Genomic DNA, 18,522 nt, shown 5'->3' with positions numbered 1-18,522 from the left:
GACGATTTTTTTTAGAATCGGGCCGATATTTGCGATATTTTCATTGGCATAGGCCGATACATGGGTGCGTTCGCCGATACAAACATACATATATGCGTTCTATTAAAGATATATAAATATATATATATTTTTTTTTTCCTGGCAAGATTTACAGATAGGCACATCCACAGGCAGCCCTGTGCTGCTGGAGACCCTGTGGATCTGTGCAGCCCATACATTATCTGCATTCCTATTACAATTTTTCGCAAAATAAAAAGCGATGTTTCTGAAAATTCAATAATAAACTGTTATATCAATACGTCTGAAAAAAAACCTCATGAGAGTAAAAGTGTTTTAGAGATATTTGAGAGTTTTTTTGTTTATATTCTTGGGAGACATTTGTTATCATTGTGTCATTTTTATCATGTAAATGAAGGGAAGAAAAGCAACATCGGCTCCAGGTATCGGCAGCACGTATCGACTATCTGCCAAAGCTGATGTTAAAAAAAAAAATCCATATCATCTAAGTTTTAGGCAGCAAAGCACAGAAAGAACATCTTTAAATGCCAAATTAATATATAATATATAATAAAATAATAACAATCAATCTTGATTTTTAACCTTCTTCTACAACACTTTTCTTTAATTAAATTCTTTCTTTTTTTTTTTTTTTAATTGTTCATCAATCCTCAACTTAAGCTTCAGATTTTAAACAGATCATAATGGAGCGAGCGCCTCCAGGACGTATAAACGATTAATATCCTCCCACTTACATCAATCCTGAAATCCTCCAGGCGTTTGAACTTGCTCAGATGCTCCTGCAGCTTGGGGTCGATCTCCATGGTCTTGGCTTTGGAGTATTTAAGGAAGGCCCAGAACTTCTCCAGTCCGTAAAGCTGGCCTGGTGGTGAGGACACACACAAAAATTATTATTATTATTATTATTATTATTCTCAAAGCCCCACATCAGGAAAACAAATAACCGCGTTGCTTCCATCTCCTCGTATCTGCCGTTTGCTCACCAGCCTCGTAGTCTTTGATGGTCTCCTCCTGGAAGTCCTTGAAGATGTCGGGCCTGAACTTCTTCTCCAGACCGTAGCTGTAGTACCTGAACAAGCACTCCAAACCGTACCTGCAATATAAACAGCGACACATTTAGCTACGACTTATTTTGAAAGGATCCAAGTTTCCAAACACTTCCTGTACACGTTTGCTTTTCAAAGATTGATTTGTCTTATTACTGGTGAAGGCTCTCACCTGTATCCCTCCTTCCCGTCCTCCACCACCAGCTGTCTGAACTCCTCGTACATCTTTCTGTTGAAATGATCCCGAAGGAAAAACGACCAGAAGCGGAAGAGTGTGTTCATCTCCTGCGACTGTCCGATTCCAAGCCGCTTCCGCTCTGTGATCGGTGGAGAAAACAAACGTGTTTTTACGCCCAAAAGACGAAGATGAAGAAGAAACTATATAGATGTTATATATTTATAATGATGTTTATATAGAATAAATGCTGATACAAACTGAGGAATAGTTAGAATTGAGTAGGAATTTAAGTGTTTACTACTTGCAACTCCTTTTTCAGTGTGTTTATAATTTATTTGTTTGTTTTTAGGTTTATAATCATTATTTCTTTTTTAATTTATTTATTTTTTATTTTAAAAACATATATATTTAGATATATAAAAGCTACAAATTATATTTTCTCTTCAGCAAATTAAAGAGAATCCCTTTTTATTTTTCTCAGGTAGCATAAACTGTGCAATACAACACATGTCATCCTCTTCAAAGTGTTTCACAACAAAAATAAATAAATAAAACGGATCTTTAAAACAAATCCCGCATCAAAATAACTAAATGAATCGCACAAATAAATAAAATCCCTTCAAATAAATAAACTAAAGCTTGATTTACATGTTTTTTAGGGAGGATCAACATATCTCAAAACTAGATTACGCCCTCTGCTGTTTAAAAAGGGCATCGCAAATAATTTTTCATCTGAGCTGATTTGAATCGTCACTCATTTGTTTTGCTTTTTAACCTTAATCTGGCAATTCATCGTTACATCACTAATTTTTTACACAAATTGTTGGAAATGAAACATATTCATAACTATAATACCAAAAAGAAATCAGAGAAGAAGAGGGAGGGTACCGTTTAGGCAGCGCCGGCGATACTTGTGGTAAACGTGTTGCGTGAAGCCGTTCTCCTTGAGCAGCTCGTGTGACGGGTGCTGGAACTTGGGGAGGGACTGGGGGGTGCAGCCGATGTTACCCAGAGCCGGGGTGCCCTCCGACGGACTGGCGTTGGAGCTGAGAGGGAGGAAGGTGGAGGACACACATTCAATCTCGCATCTTATTAAATTATTACACAATTAATGAAACAAACTCCATGTTTCTTTTGTTTCTCAGTTTTCATTTACATCCATTTAATGTGCATTTGGTTTGGAGACATGAGATCTTTGTCATATTTGACTCTCAGGTTTAACGCTGCATGTCTTAAGGGAAAATAAATTCCTTTAATTTTCACCTATAAAGGAATACCCAAAGTAAATTTAAAGCTCTTCTTGAACTATTTGGAGTAAAGGCATGGTCCTTTTTTCTTTTAAAGGACAGCTCTCCTCAATTTGTCTCTGCAAAAGCCACAATCTGTATAAGTGCCACAGTCACTGAGTAATAGGAATCTGAATACACGGGAAAAAGAAGAATTTACAACTTTAAAATCCTGAGACCCAAGTTGTTTAGTGTGCATTTTTAATTTCTATTCAAGGTATTTGGTATTAGCTAAGTATCATCTGTGAACAGGAAGTAGTTTCTAAAAGGATGTGGACACGGGGATTATTTCACTGTTTAATACAATAAAGTCGGCATCACTTATAAATATAAAACTATTTATTTATACCCGATCATGGCCGCATAAAGACAGAATTACACACAACTCTGTCAATTACTGTTGACAGAATTTATTAAATCTGCGCATCATAACAAATTAGAAAAGTTAGTGAGCATAAATAAACAAGTTTCAACCATAAAACTTGACAAGGTTTTGTACCTCGTCCACTTCTGGCTGTAGATTGAGTTACACCGACTAGTGCATTGACCTTTTTGCTACCACTAGACTAAAGCGTCTACTTATTAGGACAACAGGTATAAATCAAGCAGAACAAGCTGCTACAAACCTAAAACTTCATGTCCTCATACGAGGACACAGGGTCTCAGGAGGTTAAAGCCTAAAAACTGACAGCACCAGGTGTGCCAAGAGTGCAGTCAGTTATTTATTTTAATCAATTTATAGTCAGACTGCAGATTTATGAAAGCAGAAACTGAACTGACTATTGAGTCAAACTGTACAGTTTTAATAAAATTCTCTGTGCAAAACTGTTTCAAAAATGCATCTTGTATTTCTTTATGTGCAGAAATGTCTATATTGCAACTTATTATTTGTTATAATAATATGTTTTGTTTTCTTCTCTCCCAGCACAAATATACCTGTAATTCTGGTTTATAATTTTCTTTTTAGAAAAGTCTGATGTCATTTTTCTAGACTCTAAAGCTGCACTGTTTTAGTTTTTGTGTCCAGATATTAGATGATAATAGATTGTATTATATATTATATACGAGATGCAAACAGTTGGCAGAGAGGAGGAGTCTCACCTGACGGAGGCGGTACGAGATCGATGCTCTCTGGAGTCCATCACCCAGCCGACGTGACACTCCATGGGCGGGTTTGAGCTGTGTCTGGTCTTCCTCTTCCTGGGCGTCTGAGAGGAGGAAAATAAACAAATATCGTCAAATGTTTTGGTCGGGCATCAGGTGGGGCCGGTTTTACCTCGCACCGGGTTTCCGTCTCACCTTGGCGTCGACGGGCCGACTCTCCTTCACCACCGGGTAGAAGCGCGGCGTCATGGTCGGGTCCTTCCGGTGAGGCGTGCGCGGCGTGCGCGGCGTCCGGGCACTGCGGTAGTTGGGCGAGTCAGGCACGGTAGTCGGGAGCGAGCGAGCTATCGAGGACGGCTCGGGGGCGCCGAAGAGTTTGTTTGCCAAAGCGTCTGTGGGGACTAAGGAGAAATAAAAAAACATAAAATAAATGATTTTATAAAAGTGAAAACTCTTTACTAGGGCTGGGCGATACTGGGAATTTAGGTATCGATCCGATACCAAGTAAATACGTGGCTAGTATCGCCGATACCAATACTCTTTTATGGAGAGAAGCCGCACTCACATGAACTGTGTGAGAACTAATTTACTGGACGTAAAGAAGAGAAACTGTAACAAAAGTATCGACTCATCACACTAGTATCGATCCGATACTGGCCTAGGTATCGATGCTATCGATATTGAGGTCGATACACTCAGCCCTACTCTTTATTTTCATCTCCTGAAATAAAATCATCCTTCATCACTCAACATCACTCTCAGTGTGATGGTAGTTAACTATCATGAGCCGATTTAATGTCAGAACTAAAGCGACGTCTATTTCACAGAATAAAACACACAAAAAAATAATAGTTTTTCCTGAGTGGTTGGTGGGATGATGTAACTGACCACTTCAAGGCCTCACAGATTTTTTTTAAACTAAACCTCATAATCCATCTTCTTAAAAAAGCTTCTCTGCTGAATGTATTTTACAGGCTTTGAACTATTTATTGACATTATTATTATAAAATACTGGGATCCCTATTGTCTCTTCTTATATCACACAGGACATATTTCAGTGAACTGAAAAACACATTATCGATCCATGAACTGAGACATGTGACATCCTGAAGTCAGTTTAAAAGCCTTTTAAATACAATATCTTCATGATAAACTCTTAAATACTAAAGAAAAATGTATTAATTAGTGCAGTTTTTCTGTCACCCTTCAATTATTGTATCACTCTGGACCCAGTGTTTGGGTCACATACTTTAACCTATTTTTAGTTTTAAACTATAAGGAAAGAAATAAAATAAAAGCAAGTCCTTACTCTGCTGGGGTCGGGGGGGGCCTGGGGGGACTTCTTGGTTGGGGTCGACGGGAGGTTCGGGGGTCAAACAGTCGAACTGTTCGCGGCTGATCAGGTGGACCTTCTTGAAGTTCTCCACCTCTTGCTGTAAGAACGAGAAAGGATCGGACGTTAATGTTACATCTGTGACATCACAAGTTTATTTTAAATAAATAAACAATAAGAAAACGCTGGATCTGTTGGCGAGGGCTCACGTGTCCAGGATGAACGAGTCATTTTCAAAAATATTTCTACCGAATCCGGTTTAACATCTGACACAGACCTTATGTGCAGCAGCCTGGAGGCCGAGAGGCAGCAGCAAAACACGGCCGCCCAAAACAAGTTTTTCACCTTCATATCTGACGCCTCTAACGCTCTGACGCGACTACAAGAACCGACGGGGTTATATCAGCGCACACATCCTGAACGTTCCACACACGTTCTAGAAACAGCGGCTTTAATGCCTCCTACAAGAAACAGCTCAGTTATAAAAACCACACGCAGATGAGACGCGTCCTCGCGTCCTCTCGGGCTCATCGACTCACGCTCGCCCCGTCGCGCCTCCAAGAATCCTCGCACCTCCGAGCGTCCATCTTTGCCCCCGGGGGAAGTAGCAACAGCCCTTCAGGCCGAGGCCTCGTCATGCGGGGGTTTATTTATAAACCTCTGTTCCACAGGTCGCTGGACGCGTGCCCGCGAGCACGTGAAGGTCCCACAAAGGTTCGCAACAATGCAACAATGGGCAACAAAAACCACAACAAAACTCTGCGGTGGCTTTCCATATCCAGAACCAGCTCTAACCGAAGAAGAAAAAAGAAGAGTCTGCTCGTCACCCGGCCTTGGGCAGAAACACCTCCACTGTGTCAGAATTCTAACGCATCCTCATTATCCCACCGCGCGGAAACACGACCCTCACCTTGATGGTGGCGTACTCGGGCTCGTACGTGTCGTCCCACAGGTCCTGCTCGTAGTAGAAGAGGCCGTCGTTGATCACCTTGACCAGCTCGCTGGTCAGCTTGGCGCGCGACGTGTGGTGCCCCGTGCGGTCGCCGCCCGGGTGCTTCCTCAGGTAGGGCGGCGTCTGCGTCACGATCAGGATCTTGTTGACGTCGTGGTCGTCGATCTCGCCGTCCGTCTCCTCGTCCGACCAGTCGGTGAAGGTGTTGCGCCGCCCGTCGATCTGCTCCATCTCCTCGTCGAACATGAAGTCGAGCTCCTCCGGCTCGTCCGGTTCCGCTCCGTCCTGATCAGAAGAGAGACAAACAAAAATATAAGACGGGTTTCACCTTTTGATCTATTGGGGAAAAATGCTTTTTTTTATTTATATAATGATTGATTATTTGTAGAAGACGTGTTAATGAAGCAAAATAGCAAAAAAAAATTCAAAAAAAATGCCTAAATGACTACAAACAACATAAACAGCTGAAAGAAAAGACCTTAAAACCCTTAATTGTAACTTTAAATCAATTCCTCAAAGCTTTGTAGCTTTGTTTCTTCTGAACAAGAGATATCGATATCAACACATCTTCTCACTCACCTTATTTCCTAGGGTGACGGGCGTCGGCGAGGAGCCGGGCTGGGGCACGGGGGAGCGAATCGACTCGTCCTTTTCCTTCTGCTGCAATGACGGGGCCTTCGTCAGTCAACCGAGCACACGGACAAGAAAACAGGAGGTGGAGGGGGAACGGAAAAAAAAGATGGATGATGATGAGACGATGTGGAAAGAATAAAAAAAAAAGCATGACAAAACTAAAAAGCGCAGATGTGAATGAGGGAAATTAAAGCACTAAAACTGCTGTGAAGAAGCTAATGGAGATGGTTCTTTGATTAAAAAAAAAAAAAAGTCTGGTGTCTAATTAGCAGGTTAGCTATGCTCATAAATAAGTTTCTGGAGCTCAAATGTACGTAGATGACTATTTAATGAGATTTAAATCAGATTTCAAAGCTGTTTAGTTGAACTGACTCGTACTGGAGGCGGTTTGTCCTTTTTATAAATAAATATGTTTTAGAATTTAATTTGCTCATGTAATTACTCAGACATCTGCTCTAATGAGCTGGATTTCACACATTTATCTTTGAGCATCATGGATAGAAACAACCAATAAAAATAATTTTAAAAAGAAATGATGTAACGACATGATGGAGACACAGAAGCTACAGAGGTTCTTGGAGAACTCATTCACGTCCTTGAACCCGTGGATTTCACCTTTTCTGTGCTGACCTTGGGTCTGGCCGGCGAAGGTCTGGGTCTCTTTTTCACCTCGATCCAGGACTCTGAGTCCAGGTCGGGGAGGCTGGCGGAGAGGCCCTTGGGCATCGTCTTGAGGTTTGAGATGTCTTGTTCAGTCTTGGTCTGGCGCTGCACGGGCGTGGAGGCCCTGGGGGATCCTACAGCAAAGACACAGACGAGTGTTACGTGTCACTTATTTAACATGTTTTAAATTAAACATTTAAATAAATCTGGCATTGACGGCCGGTCAGAGCGCTTACCCACGGAGTCGTCCGTCATCTGTCTGGGGACAAACTCGGGGCAGTTGATGAGTTGGGAGAAGTCGGTGTGGGTTTGGTTGGGCATGGTGAGACCGGGCAGAGGCCACTTCTCCGGGTCCACCTTCCGACGGATCTTCATGTCGATCACTTCCACTTCTTTACTGTCCTTCAAAGCCTGACAAGACGTGTGATCGGTCAGTTAGTGTTTGTTGGGAATTAGGGCTGCACAATTAATAGAATTTTAATCATGATCACAAGTTTGGGTGCCACGATTAAACTAATCTTAAGATACATTTAAAATGCTCTGCTGCATATCTAATCAGGCAGTTTCTCAACCAGTAGTCAGCCCACCACCAGGGGGCGAACACATGGTTCCGGTTTAACGGTGTACTAACGAGAGGAGTCATCATGGACTTGTTTTGAATTTAGGGCAAGTGACATGAAACAAGAACATGTTATATGCAAAGAGTGCAGCAGAGTTGTGTCTGTCCTGCAGGGTAACACAACTAATCTGTTCAATTATACAAAAAAAAACATCAGACTCCAAAGTCCGAGGAACGTCCCAAATCTGGCAGGTATGGCAACTTTGTGTAAATTTTACGTTTTCATTATTAAACATTTATGCTAATTTTAAGTTTCATTCTGTTTAAAAGTAGTGCAATAAAAACACGGATGTTTTCCCTCACACGATGAATTATCGCGATAACAATATTGATCATAATAATCGCGATTATCATTGCGGCCGTAATCGTGCAGAATCCAAGTCCAGCTACACAGTGTGTTCACAGCATCCTCAACCTGAGGAGCTGACACGTTTTAGATCAATTTGTACAGTTTCTACACAGTAAATGTCACTTTCTCATGAAACTAGTGGAGTAAAAGTGTTAACTCAGAACCCAGTTTATCCTGATTTCAACATCACAAGTCAAAATTCGACAACTTCACATCCAACACTGCACTTAGTCGTGTCCCTACTTCGTAAAAATAAATACATCTGATAATAGGAAGAAGAGAAAGAAAACAAATCCTCGTTAGTTCTTGTTTGTTTTACCCAAATCCTGTTAAATGTTTGCAAATAAAAAATAAATAACTAAGAAATAGATCAGAAATCGCTCAATATGAGACAAAATCTCACAGTAACTAACCTTTGGTCACTTATACATGAACCAACCCATTAAAATGAGATGGTTTATTACTGGCTCTGCTGAACATGTGACACTTATCTGATCTTAATAAGCATATTTGTTTTGTAAATCCATACAATTATAAAGATTATTCCTTAGACCTTAAGACCTATCTATCTAAATTGTTTAATAAACTTTATTTTGAGGTCTTTTTGTTCTGACTACTTCATTTAAGCACATTTCCAAATCACACTATAACCATGAATTCAAAAATTATTTTCTGGACCGACACAACTAAATCAAAGACGTGCGCTTACTTCGAGGATGAGGTTGACGTCGGTGGTGAGGGCCTGAACTCGGTGGAAACTGGCGATGAGTCCGATGGGCAGGAAGCCCTCCTGGTCCATCTTCCTCCGCAGGAAGAAGTCCCGCTCCAGGTTGTCCAGGCTGAAGTAGTACTCGCTACGAGGGCGAAGGAAGAAACGACAAAAAAAAGAGATGTGGTTTAAAAGAAAAGCTGCTGCTGTTGTTTGTTCATTTCCCTTAACAGGCTTCAAAACAGCACACACAAAAAAAACAAATGTTAAAAACCTGGGAAACAGCCCACGCTTGGTTTTTAAATGTAAATAAATACCATCCACAGAACCGCAAATCAAAACCAGAACCCTTAAAAAAAAAGGATTTCAAAGACCAGGTAACTTAACCCAGATTTAAAGTGAAGGGGGCACCGAGTGCGCACACGGAAAGTGTTACCACTCAGCTATGTGCCAGAAATACTACCGTCTCCACACACACACACACACACACACACACACACACACACACACACACACACACACACACACACACACAGCGTTTCCAAAGCCACCGTGGGAGGGGGCGGGGCCAGATCCAGGAAAATAGTCCGATGAAACACGATAATGATCTGAACAACTGGTCAAAACATTTGCTACACGAACCAGCTGTGTTGGTCCTGTTAGATATTTAAGACTGAAGCAGATGCAACAAAAATCACGACGTGGAACAGAAAATTGATATTTCACAGGATTAAAGTGACGAGAACCACACAGAACCATCCGAGGAGTCATTCTTGGAAACGTTTGGGGGGGGAAACAAAATACTTGCAGGTGGTTGGATGAAGCGTTTGTCTGCCAAAGACGAACCTCAACCTTTTCATGCATAATCACGTGTTCACAACATTTTCTACTGGTTGAGAGAGGAATTCATTTTACGGACTATTTTACTGTGATGATGAGTAAATATCGTACAATAATCCCACACTAGTATGTGGAAATACGGGGACATTTCAGCTAAAAGACAGATAAAAAAAACAAAAACAATTAAATGTCATTAAGATGAAATAAAGTATCATTAATTAAGGTGAAATTTATTTTGACCTATTTATTCATATTTAAACTCCTATGTCTGTAACATCAATAGCAGCATGACCAGCTACTGTAATCACTGTAGTCTGCGCGCAACATTTATTTTTCTCATTCATAAAAAGCTAAAATTGGGGACACTTTCGGGGACAGGTCATCTCAAGTCTTCTCATTCTGCCGCTTCGTTTTTCAGACCTTTCCATCTTCACCACGCTTCACAGTGACACAGTCGCACCATGTGTGTTTAGAAGTGCTACATTGAAAATTGCCCAGTCAGAAACAGTGTCACGTGGTGCAACGTTCCAGATGCTGTGTAATCAAACACACCTGTATATATATGACCGTATATTAAAAATTCATATCATAACGAAAATGAAACAACTACAGCTTTGAAAGGAAGCAGTCCAAGCATTTCTTGACGCCTTTTATGCAAAAATATTTACATAAAAGCTGCATTTGGCTGGTTCAGCCTCAAACACATAATTAGACTGATACTAGAGTAGGATCTAATCAATCTCATCGGAATATTTTTGTCTCCAAAGGTAAGAAAAACAACAAAAAAGGACTTTCTTCTTGTCAGAATCTTGTGCCTACATTACCCACAATGCAACTTGTCCACCAACTTAACATCTACAGAATCATAATGGTCTGTTCGTGCACGGCTGAAAGTTTTTCTAACCTTTTTTTTTTTTTTTTTACTTCGATGCTGAGATCAGAGTTGTGAAAGTTTCTCTCCACATTTAGTCAGAGAAGAGACATGAAGAGCTCATCACTTCTGCAGCGCATCGGATCAAAACCGCCTCAACAGAGACGACGACACGATAAACTTACATCTGCCTCTTGATGTAGTCCTTCAGCAGGTCCTGGTCCACGGCGAAGAGGTCGTTGCTGCTCATGTTGTCGTAGTAGTAGGTGACGGAGTTGCCGAACTTCTGGGCGTAGGGTCCGTCTTTCACGTCGTAGGACTTGTAGCCGTAGTGGTAGTCATAGTGGCCTGGGACGGACATTTACAGCATCATAGTTAAACATCGTATAAACATGAAGCTTCGTCTGTGTTACTGTGGCGTCTGAACCTTTACATCTGGTCACTGTTCACATTATCCATCCTTATTTATAAGGATTGTTCTCTTACATAAACTGTCCTTCAGTCTTTCTGTGGTCAAGTGATTTCAGGTTCTGTCCTTTGACATTTATTTAACATGAACGTCTCACGTCCAGTCGCCACAGTTTGAAGTACAAACAGAAACTTAGCTGATTATCTGACTTTTTTCTCACTGCGATTGATGGTTTAAGGGGCACCTGTTTACATGTGAGGTGATTTATTCCCATCTAATGTCCCACTCTAATAATAACTGGAACGGCCTTTAGCTGTTTTAGAGACGTGTGACATGTGCAGATGAATAAAAACATCACGTGACTGATCATAGTAGTTTACTTTTGCTTTTACTTTTACTCTTAAAGCAACAGCTTGATTCAGAAAGTCTGTGGGGTCGTATCCACTTTTTTTTTATTTTTTCAACCTTTCTTTTTGTGTTTCTTGTGTGTGTGTGTAACTTTCTTATTTGGACTTTTTGCTATGTTTTATAACAAAAAACAGGAGTCAGGTTGTTTTTTTAGTTAAACATCAAAAACACACAGAGAAAAAGCAAATATGAGAAGATTTGACTCACGGCTAAAACCTCCTGGCAGCTATTACAACCAAAGACGACAACAATAATAAAACACTACACCCGAGTAAATACGAGCGCACACGCGAGACCCAAGTAAACAAACAGAGACACAAATTCATCTGCTCGACATTATATCTCTGACCGTTTCTTCACAGCCGCTCAATGAATCCTCAAGGAGAAATAAAAAAAACGGATTTAAAATCGTCCTTCGGTTACTATTTGCAATCTTTCTCACACGTTCCTTTTTGGGTTTTTTTTTTACAAAGTTGCCAGCTCGTTCTCTGCATCAGCCAGCGAAGGGAGTTGTGAAATAGGAAGCAGAAAGCGAGCGGGAGGGAAGGAGGGGGGAGAGGAGGAGGTAGCGGGGGCGAGAGAGTAAAACAAGACCATGTGTTTGAGAGGAACAACAGGAGGGCGAGAGGCAGAGTCCTGCCAAAACCAACAGGCCTTCACTGAAACCTGCTTCTCCCACTGGATCCGAGGCCTTTCCTGGTTCCAGTAATCTCAGCCTGTTATTGCACTTTTTTGTTTTTTTTTTGTCTTCGCTGTGGCCTCAGTCGAGCCAGATCAGAGTCACCAGCCCAAACACAACCAGGGCAAGTTCTGTCCGACCACAGAGAGACACGCTTCACTTTGTCAAGAAACAAAGAGGATATTTAAAAGACATCGCGCAGCAACTTTTATGCTAAAAACAAAACTCGAACTGTCATCATAAAAGAGAAGGGCAATGCTACTGTGTTTCACTTTGAAATGAAAAACCGACATTTAAAGGAAGTTTAGTTTTTGAATCAGCACTAAAAACAAGTAAAAAAGATATCGATCGATACGGCAACATATCGCGATACACATGCATTATCATGGTTCTCTGCTGTTAAGCTGCATTTAAATTTTCTCAAAAAACGATGCAGAATATTGCAGTATCATAATATCGCAATAACGTATTGTATCGTGACACGTATCCTAACTTGAGGTCCAACCCACATAAACCGCTGCTCCAGTACTACGCATTAAAACAAGCTCACTTTACCTCATGATAATAAATAATAAATAAGTTAAATTAGTTAAATTACATACTACATACACACTAACATAACTAATATGCATCATATGTAACAACGTTAATCTGAATAGAGAGGCCTGATTCTATTTTACTGTATCTGATGTTTTGAGTCGTGTAGCCATACAAACCGATCAGGCAAAACATTATGACCACCTTCCTTATATTGCCTATGTCTCCATTGTGTCTCAAAAACAGTTTTGACTCAGCAGAGAATGGACATGGGCCTTCTGAGGGTGTCCTGTGATGTCTCAGTACAGGATGTTGTAGGGGGGAAGGCCCTTGGGTCCTATGGTTGAGGGGAGGGGCCACTGTGGGTTGAGGGGAGGGGCCACAGATACTTGATCAGTTTGGGATCTAGTGAATTTGGAGGCCAGGTCAACACCTTGTGCTGTTATTCATGTTTTCTGAGTTGTTCCCAAACCACTGCAGCCTTGGTCTGGTCTAAGTGGGTGCTACATGTCTAATTAACATCCACAGGGATTAATACCAGGTCCAAAAGTTTCCCAGCAGAACATTCAATTGTCACAATATGGAGTTATTAACGTTTTTTTACTTCTCCTGTCAGTGGTCATAATGTTCTGGCTGATCGGTGTACAGTGTTATCAGACCTTTTTATTTGGGGTCTGTGTACGCTATGTAAGACAAGTTTGATTCTCTAATCAGAATAACTTTAGTGTGGTATCGATTAAGGAGGACGCTACTTCAATGCTGAGATCAGAGTTGTGAAAAAATTCTCTCCACAGATGTTTAGTCAGAGAAGAGACATGAAGAGCTCATCACTTCCACAGCACATCTGAAGCTATGTCACTACGATAGAGTCGACTACAAGAAGCTTCTTGAGGAGGATTTAAAAAAGAAAAAAAGGATGATAACCACAAAAGAAGAAAATAAGGAAGCAGCTGATTTTCGTTTGTGTCTGTTTGCAGAAGAAACACATTTAAAAAAAAAAAAAAAACTCTACCTCTCCCGCCTCTGCCTCGTCCCCGTCCTCTTCCTCTTCCACGTCCTCGACCCCTGAAGCCCCCGCGGAACGGCGCCCCCTCGCTCTTCACGCTGGACACCTCGTCGTGGTCGTCGCGCCACTCCCGCTCGTACTTCTGACTGTGCCAGTCTGAGGGGGAAGCCAGCAAACAATCAACACGGTGCAGAAACCAAACCTACGACAATATGTTCTCTCTCTATGCGCACGGCCTCATCTCTTCTCTGCAATCGGCACCTTTCATTTCCTCAGTGAACGTTAGAAACAAGAGTCATTTAAATAGACCACATTTAAATAGTCAATTGTCAAAGCAGAAGTAAAAGTTCATGAGTCATGAGGCCTCAACCTACAAGTGATAACATCTTTTATTAAAGCAACACGACAGGTGGGGAAAAATATCCATATGGCAATAAATCGTGATACTTTTTCTTCTGATACAACCCCAATATGATTTTTTTTAAAAGTCTTAATATCGATTTTAAAAGAAAAAGTCACATTTTGGGCCAAACATGAACAACTTCCACACATCCACCACCACTTTGTCTGTACAAGGGCAATAAATTAACACTGTTTTTGACTCAATTTGTCCAATGAATTGTCACTGATGTCATCTGATGTACAAATATACAATGTGTACTTTAAAATGCATTTAAAATGTCTCTGTGAACTATGTATTGAATATATCATAAGAACGCAATAATGTATCATAATGTGATACGTAAAGTTCTTGCTGATACCAACCCATAAATCAACACATACAGATACATGTCAGGTTTCTTCACCTCATCTTAAAACATTCAGACTAAACTCCGAGGCAGCCAATAAGACGCTGCCTCATTTTGACCGTCGGCGTCTCAGACTGACCTCTGAGGTCGTTCCTGGCGTTGGGAGGCAGGCGCGGGTTTTCGTTTTGTCTGCTGTTGTTCCTGGAGGCCGAGCGCTCCCTGGGACCCTCGGACTTCACCTCGATCATCAGAGGAACCCACTTCTGCTTGTTTCCTGTTTGGGGCGACACACAAAGGAGACAAAGTTACACAAGGACAAACATGTGTTTCAGTTTTGTTTTTGTTTTGTTTTTTTTTTTTAATGCAGAATTTCAAGGATCTTTTCACAAAATTTATATTGTGCTGGTACAATTATGATTCATGGGAATAAATGACATAAATGAAACAATACTCAAGCACCAGACACTGATTGATACCATTTTCTATTTAAATTCTGATTAAATTTCCCTGATTTTCTTTTTAATTTATTTTTTAATATAAACACCGTCTTAATCCCTTTATATTCCTGCTTAACAATGATGCTCATTCTCAATTTCAGGTTCATAAATTTAACAATAAAAGATTCTACTTTTAAAGTATTTATCCTTTCATTTAAACAGGTATTTTGGATGTCCTAATATCCTGCACACTCCTATAAATTTAAGTATATAAATAAACTTTTAGTACAAGTTACTTCAAATGCCCAGTCTTTGAAAGGCATATTAAATATGAAATTAATTGATAGACCAGAACTTAATAAATATCTTTTTTTTTTTTAAGACTGATGTTCATTCACTAATCACTAATTATTTCAGTAACGAGTCTTTTTCTGTGGATGAGAAACTCTCCTGCAGTTCCTCAGCCGACCAGCAGGCGGCATCACTGATCTGCTGTTAAATCCAACATGTGGTTGTCAGCCTGCTGTGCTGTGCTGTGTGGCTGTGTGGGTGAGTTTGTGACAGATGACAGTCAGTTTAAAAGTGACGTGGCCTTGTGTAGGTCAAGGATGAAGAAAAAAAAAAAACACGGAGGAAGAGGGAAAATAAAAGGAAAGAAGAAAGCAAACACAAGGGGAAAAAAATGAATAAAACCAACTGGAGTTACACTGCAGTGAAGAATTTGATCTTTTGCAATGTGGGAAAATCTTATGTAGGATGGTCGACAGTAAAACAAGGTTTTTTTTTTTGCTTCAATGCCGAGATCAGAGTTGTTGTAGTTCTCCTCATTTGTGTTTAGTCAGAGAAGAGACATGAAGAGCTCATCACTTCTACAGCACATCTGCATTTCGTTGAACTGCCTTTAGCTTTGCTTTTTATGAAGCTTCTGCAAAATATTTCCATCCAGGTTTGCATTCATTTTTCACTAATATCTTATACTGATGATGGGAGAGTCTGACCACTGCGTAAAGCCTTGTTCTTGGTGAAATAACCTGATCGTTTAGTGTATCCAGGTTGTCGGCTGACTTCATTCTTTGGGCGTTAATGTTGCTGAACCTGGACCTGACCAACCCAGACCACAGCACTGCCCCGACAGACTGGTACAGCAGCCACTAGGCATCACACATCACTCTATAACAGGGTAAATCTGGACTCATCAGACTCCAAACTTTATGCTCCCTATCAAAATAGAACCTTTTTTCCCCAGTTAGCCTCACTCATTGCTCGCTATATATCTTGTTTTTTATTTGTCTGATTTGTACATATTGTCTATTTCCTTTTTTCTCACCAAGTTATTTAATGTTACGTGGCGCTGTTTCACCACACAGTTGTTCATTCCCTTCACATTCTACATGTGGAAATGCTCTTACTTTCACTTTTAAACACAGCCCTGAGTCCTACTGTTGTTTTTCTTCGATTTGATTTTAAGCGATCCCCGATTACGATCAATCAGGATTTTTTTCCGACCACATTTCCTCCTCGAAGACGACGGTTCCCCCCGTCATCCTTCCAGTTTTTAATAATACGTTGGACGGTTCTTAACCCAGTTTTAGTCGTTTCTGCTTCAATTTCCTTAGATGTTTTTTCTCTGCTTGATGCCAATGATTTGACTCTTCTCAAACATATTTTTCACGACGATGGGACGCGTCTTTCCATATTTAAGAAATGAGAAGCTACCACTAAGACAATCTGCAGGTATTATCCAGTAGTTACATTCTTTTTCTTTTTTTTGACCAGGCGGCGTATATAAGTCAAATTATTATACTTTTAATAATAAAAGAGTTAGTAGTTCTAGCCAGCGTCACACCACGGTACATAAATCACCTTTAACCACATGTATATTACTCACAAAGGCCCAGAACTACCCTGGTGCCTAAGAGAAAAGCCCCTGTGGTTACAAACATAACAGCAGCGCAGCAATGAAGTCATTGCCAGCACATTTGTATGCCCGTACGGTCTCAGGGGGTAAAGAGAGAAGAGGCAGGCAGGAAGTCCCCCAACACAGCAAACTCATTTTGTCGGGTACTCTGAGGGCAGCCATGTTGTGAAGGTCAGAAAACACTCGCTGCCCGCATGGCACAGTTTAAGCCTTTAATAGCTGCCAAAACAGCCACCAGTCACCAGCCACCGCAAACCTCCAACTCTGGCATCTGTCGTCGGCACAAAGTTTTAAAAAAGCAACCGAGAGGCCGAATGTCTGCTCGAACGATCCCAACCTCTTTTATATCGTAAGGAAGTAACTTAATCTGTCATAGCTTAGTCTCAGCTGTTGATTTTAATTGTTCAAAAATTAAGAAAATAAAAAGGAAACCCGGGATTTCCCCTTTTTTGTTTCGAGATAACAAATCTCAACTGAACACTTTCCCTTCGTTTCCTCTGCATCTTTCTACCGTCTTCTCATGTTTGAAGGACGCCCCTGTGTGAAATTCAGTCACTCACCGTGTTTCCCAGAGTTGGTTAAGTGGGAAAAGGCGTATTTAAATCGGTCCAGGCGTTGTGGTAATCCGGCAGAGCAGCTGTTAGCGTTAGCTTAGCATGGTCGTTGTAAAGTAGCGTTGTCGTTCGCTGAAGTCGTAAATAAACCCAAAAGTTTACTTCTCTAACGCAATCAACACGAAGGTATTGCCTCAGACAGATACAGACCTGGGACATTATATTCCACTCAATGTCAGGCGCAAAGACGCCACATAGCACCTGAAAACCAGTCACGCCAGTGCGTTGACGGAAGTCGTCTGTAGAGTTGTAATGTTTACAGAATGCACAGCCTTGATTGGCCGAGTGGCATCACGTAGGAGGACTTAACTCTCAGCCAATTTATTATTATCCTCATCCACTAAACCAATACTGTAAAGATTATAAAAGCAGAGTTTTAAACAATAACCTTCTGTTTGGGCTTCGTATGTGACGGGGTGAGCGATGCTGTGTAACTACTCTACCCACCTTTGCTGGGTAAAGTCAGACTTTACTATAAATTTCAGCAGCGTTCATCATGACTCTTCTCGTGATCATGGTAAACAGAACTCCGTTTGAAGGCAGCAGCAGTTTAAGCCTTTAAACATTATTTTGCAGGAGCAACGAGGTTAAGTGGCAGCATCAGGGCAGTGACAGTAGTGAAGCTATTAGACTGTTCTGTCCCTGCATCAGTTAAACGTTCTGGAGATTTCTTTGCCTTTTCCATTTCAGATTCCATCGCCTTTGTCCTTACATTGCTTCTTGGCTTCAGGTTTTTTTTTTTACGAGCTGAAATGTTGGAGCCAACGAGCTGCTTCATTTCTCTCTGGTTATAATAAATAAGCGTCTAATACAATAACCTGCACAGATGCATCCAAGAAAGAACCCAGATATAGTTTGAGGCTGCCTTGTTCCTGACATTGCAAACCGTAGCTGCTGTGTTTTATGCAGAATGTCGACACTAAGCAGTGTTGAGGTTTCAGCAGTTTTCCTTGGCACGCTAACATTAGCATGTGCTACTTAGCATGTGCGTCGATATTCACCTTTCTTCTTCGGTCCATTCTTCTGGGAGTCGTCGTCGCCGTTCTTCTCCTCTCCCGAGTCGTCCGACTTGGCCTTCAGGTTCTCCTTGCTCTCCTCGTTGCTCTCCCTCTTCTCCTTTAACTCCTTCTTGGCCGTCGTCCGTTTGGGGCCCTGGAGAGGGAA

General features: G+C 41.1%; 1 protein-coding gene across 6 annotated transcripts in view; it reads right to left on the bottom strand.

Annotated features, from left to right (window-relative positions):
* Positions 1-18,522, bottom strand: part of larp1 (La ribonucleoprotein 1, translational regulator) — a 50,520-nt gene that overhangs the window by 3,548 nt on the left and 28,450 nt on the right. For 3 of the 6 annotated variants that reach the window (XR_007114293.1, XM_047606619.1, XM_047606625.1), the window contains 16 exons: positions 18,360-18,510; positions 14,529-14,663; positions 13,647-13,796; positions 10,787-10,949; positions 8,891-9,035; positions 7,450-7,624; positions 7,166-7,347; positions 6,497-6,592; positions 5,876-6,202; positions 4,942-5,065; positions 3,828-4,033; positions 3,630-3,736; positions 2,131-2,288; positions 1,237-1,381; positions 1,002-1,111; positions 753-880 (listed from right to left, as the gene is read on the bottom strand). Coding sequence is in view for 5 of the 6 variants with exons in the window: in XM_047606619.1 (XP_047462575.1) it covers positions 753-880; positions 1,002-1,111; positions 1,237-1,381; positions 2,131-2,288; positions 3,630-3,736; positions 3,828-4,033; positions 4,942-5,065; positions 5,876-6,202; positions 6,497-6,592; positions 7,166-7,347; positions 7,450-7,624; positions 8,891-9,035; positions 10,787-10,949; positions 13,647-13,796; positions 14,529-14,663; positions 18,360-18,510 (2,502 nt within the window). In the remaining variant the exon portion in view is untranslated. The remainder of the gene's footprint in view (positions 1-752; positions 881-1,001; positions 1,112-1,236; positions 1,382-2,130; positions 2,289-3,629; positions 3,737-3,827; positions 4,034-4,941; positions 5,066-5,875; positions 6,203-6,496; positions 6,593-7,165; positions 7,348-7,449; positions 7,625-8,890; positions 9,036-10,786; positions 10,950-13,646; positions 13,797-14,528; positions 14,664-18,359; positions 18,511-18,522) is intronic. The other 3 variants (XM_047606621.1, XM_047606620.1, XM_047606622.1) reach the window with 3 other exon arrangements.

Source organism: Mugil cephalus, chromosome 15 (assembly GCF_022458985.1).
Source record: "Mugil cephalus isolate CIBA_MC_2020 chromosome 15, CIBA_Mcephalus_1.1, whole genome shotgun sequence".
Classification (NCBI taxonomy): Eukaryota; Metazoa; Chordata; class Actinopteri; order Mugiliformes; family Mugilidae; genus Mugil; species Mugil cephalus.
The sequence above is the reverse complement of the archived record's forward strand: the minus strand, read 5'-3'. Positions and strand labels throughout refer to the sequence as shown.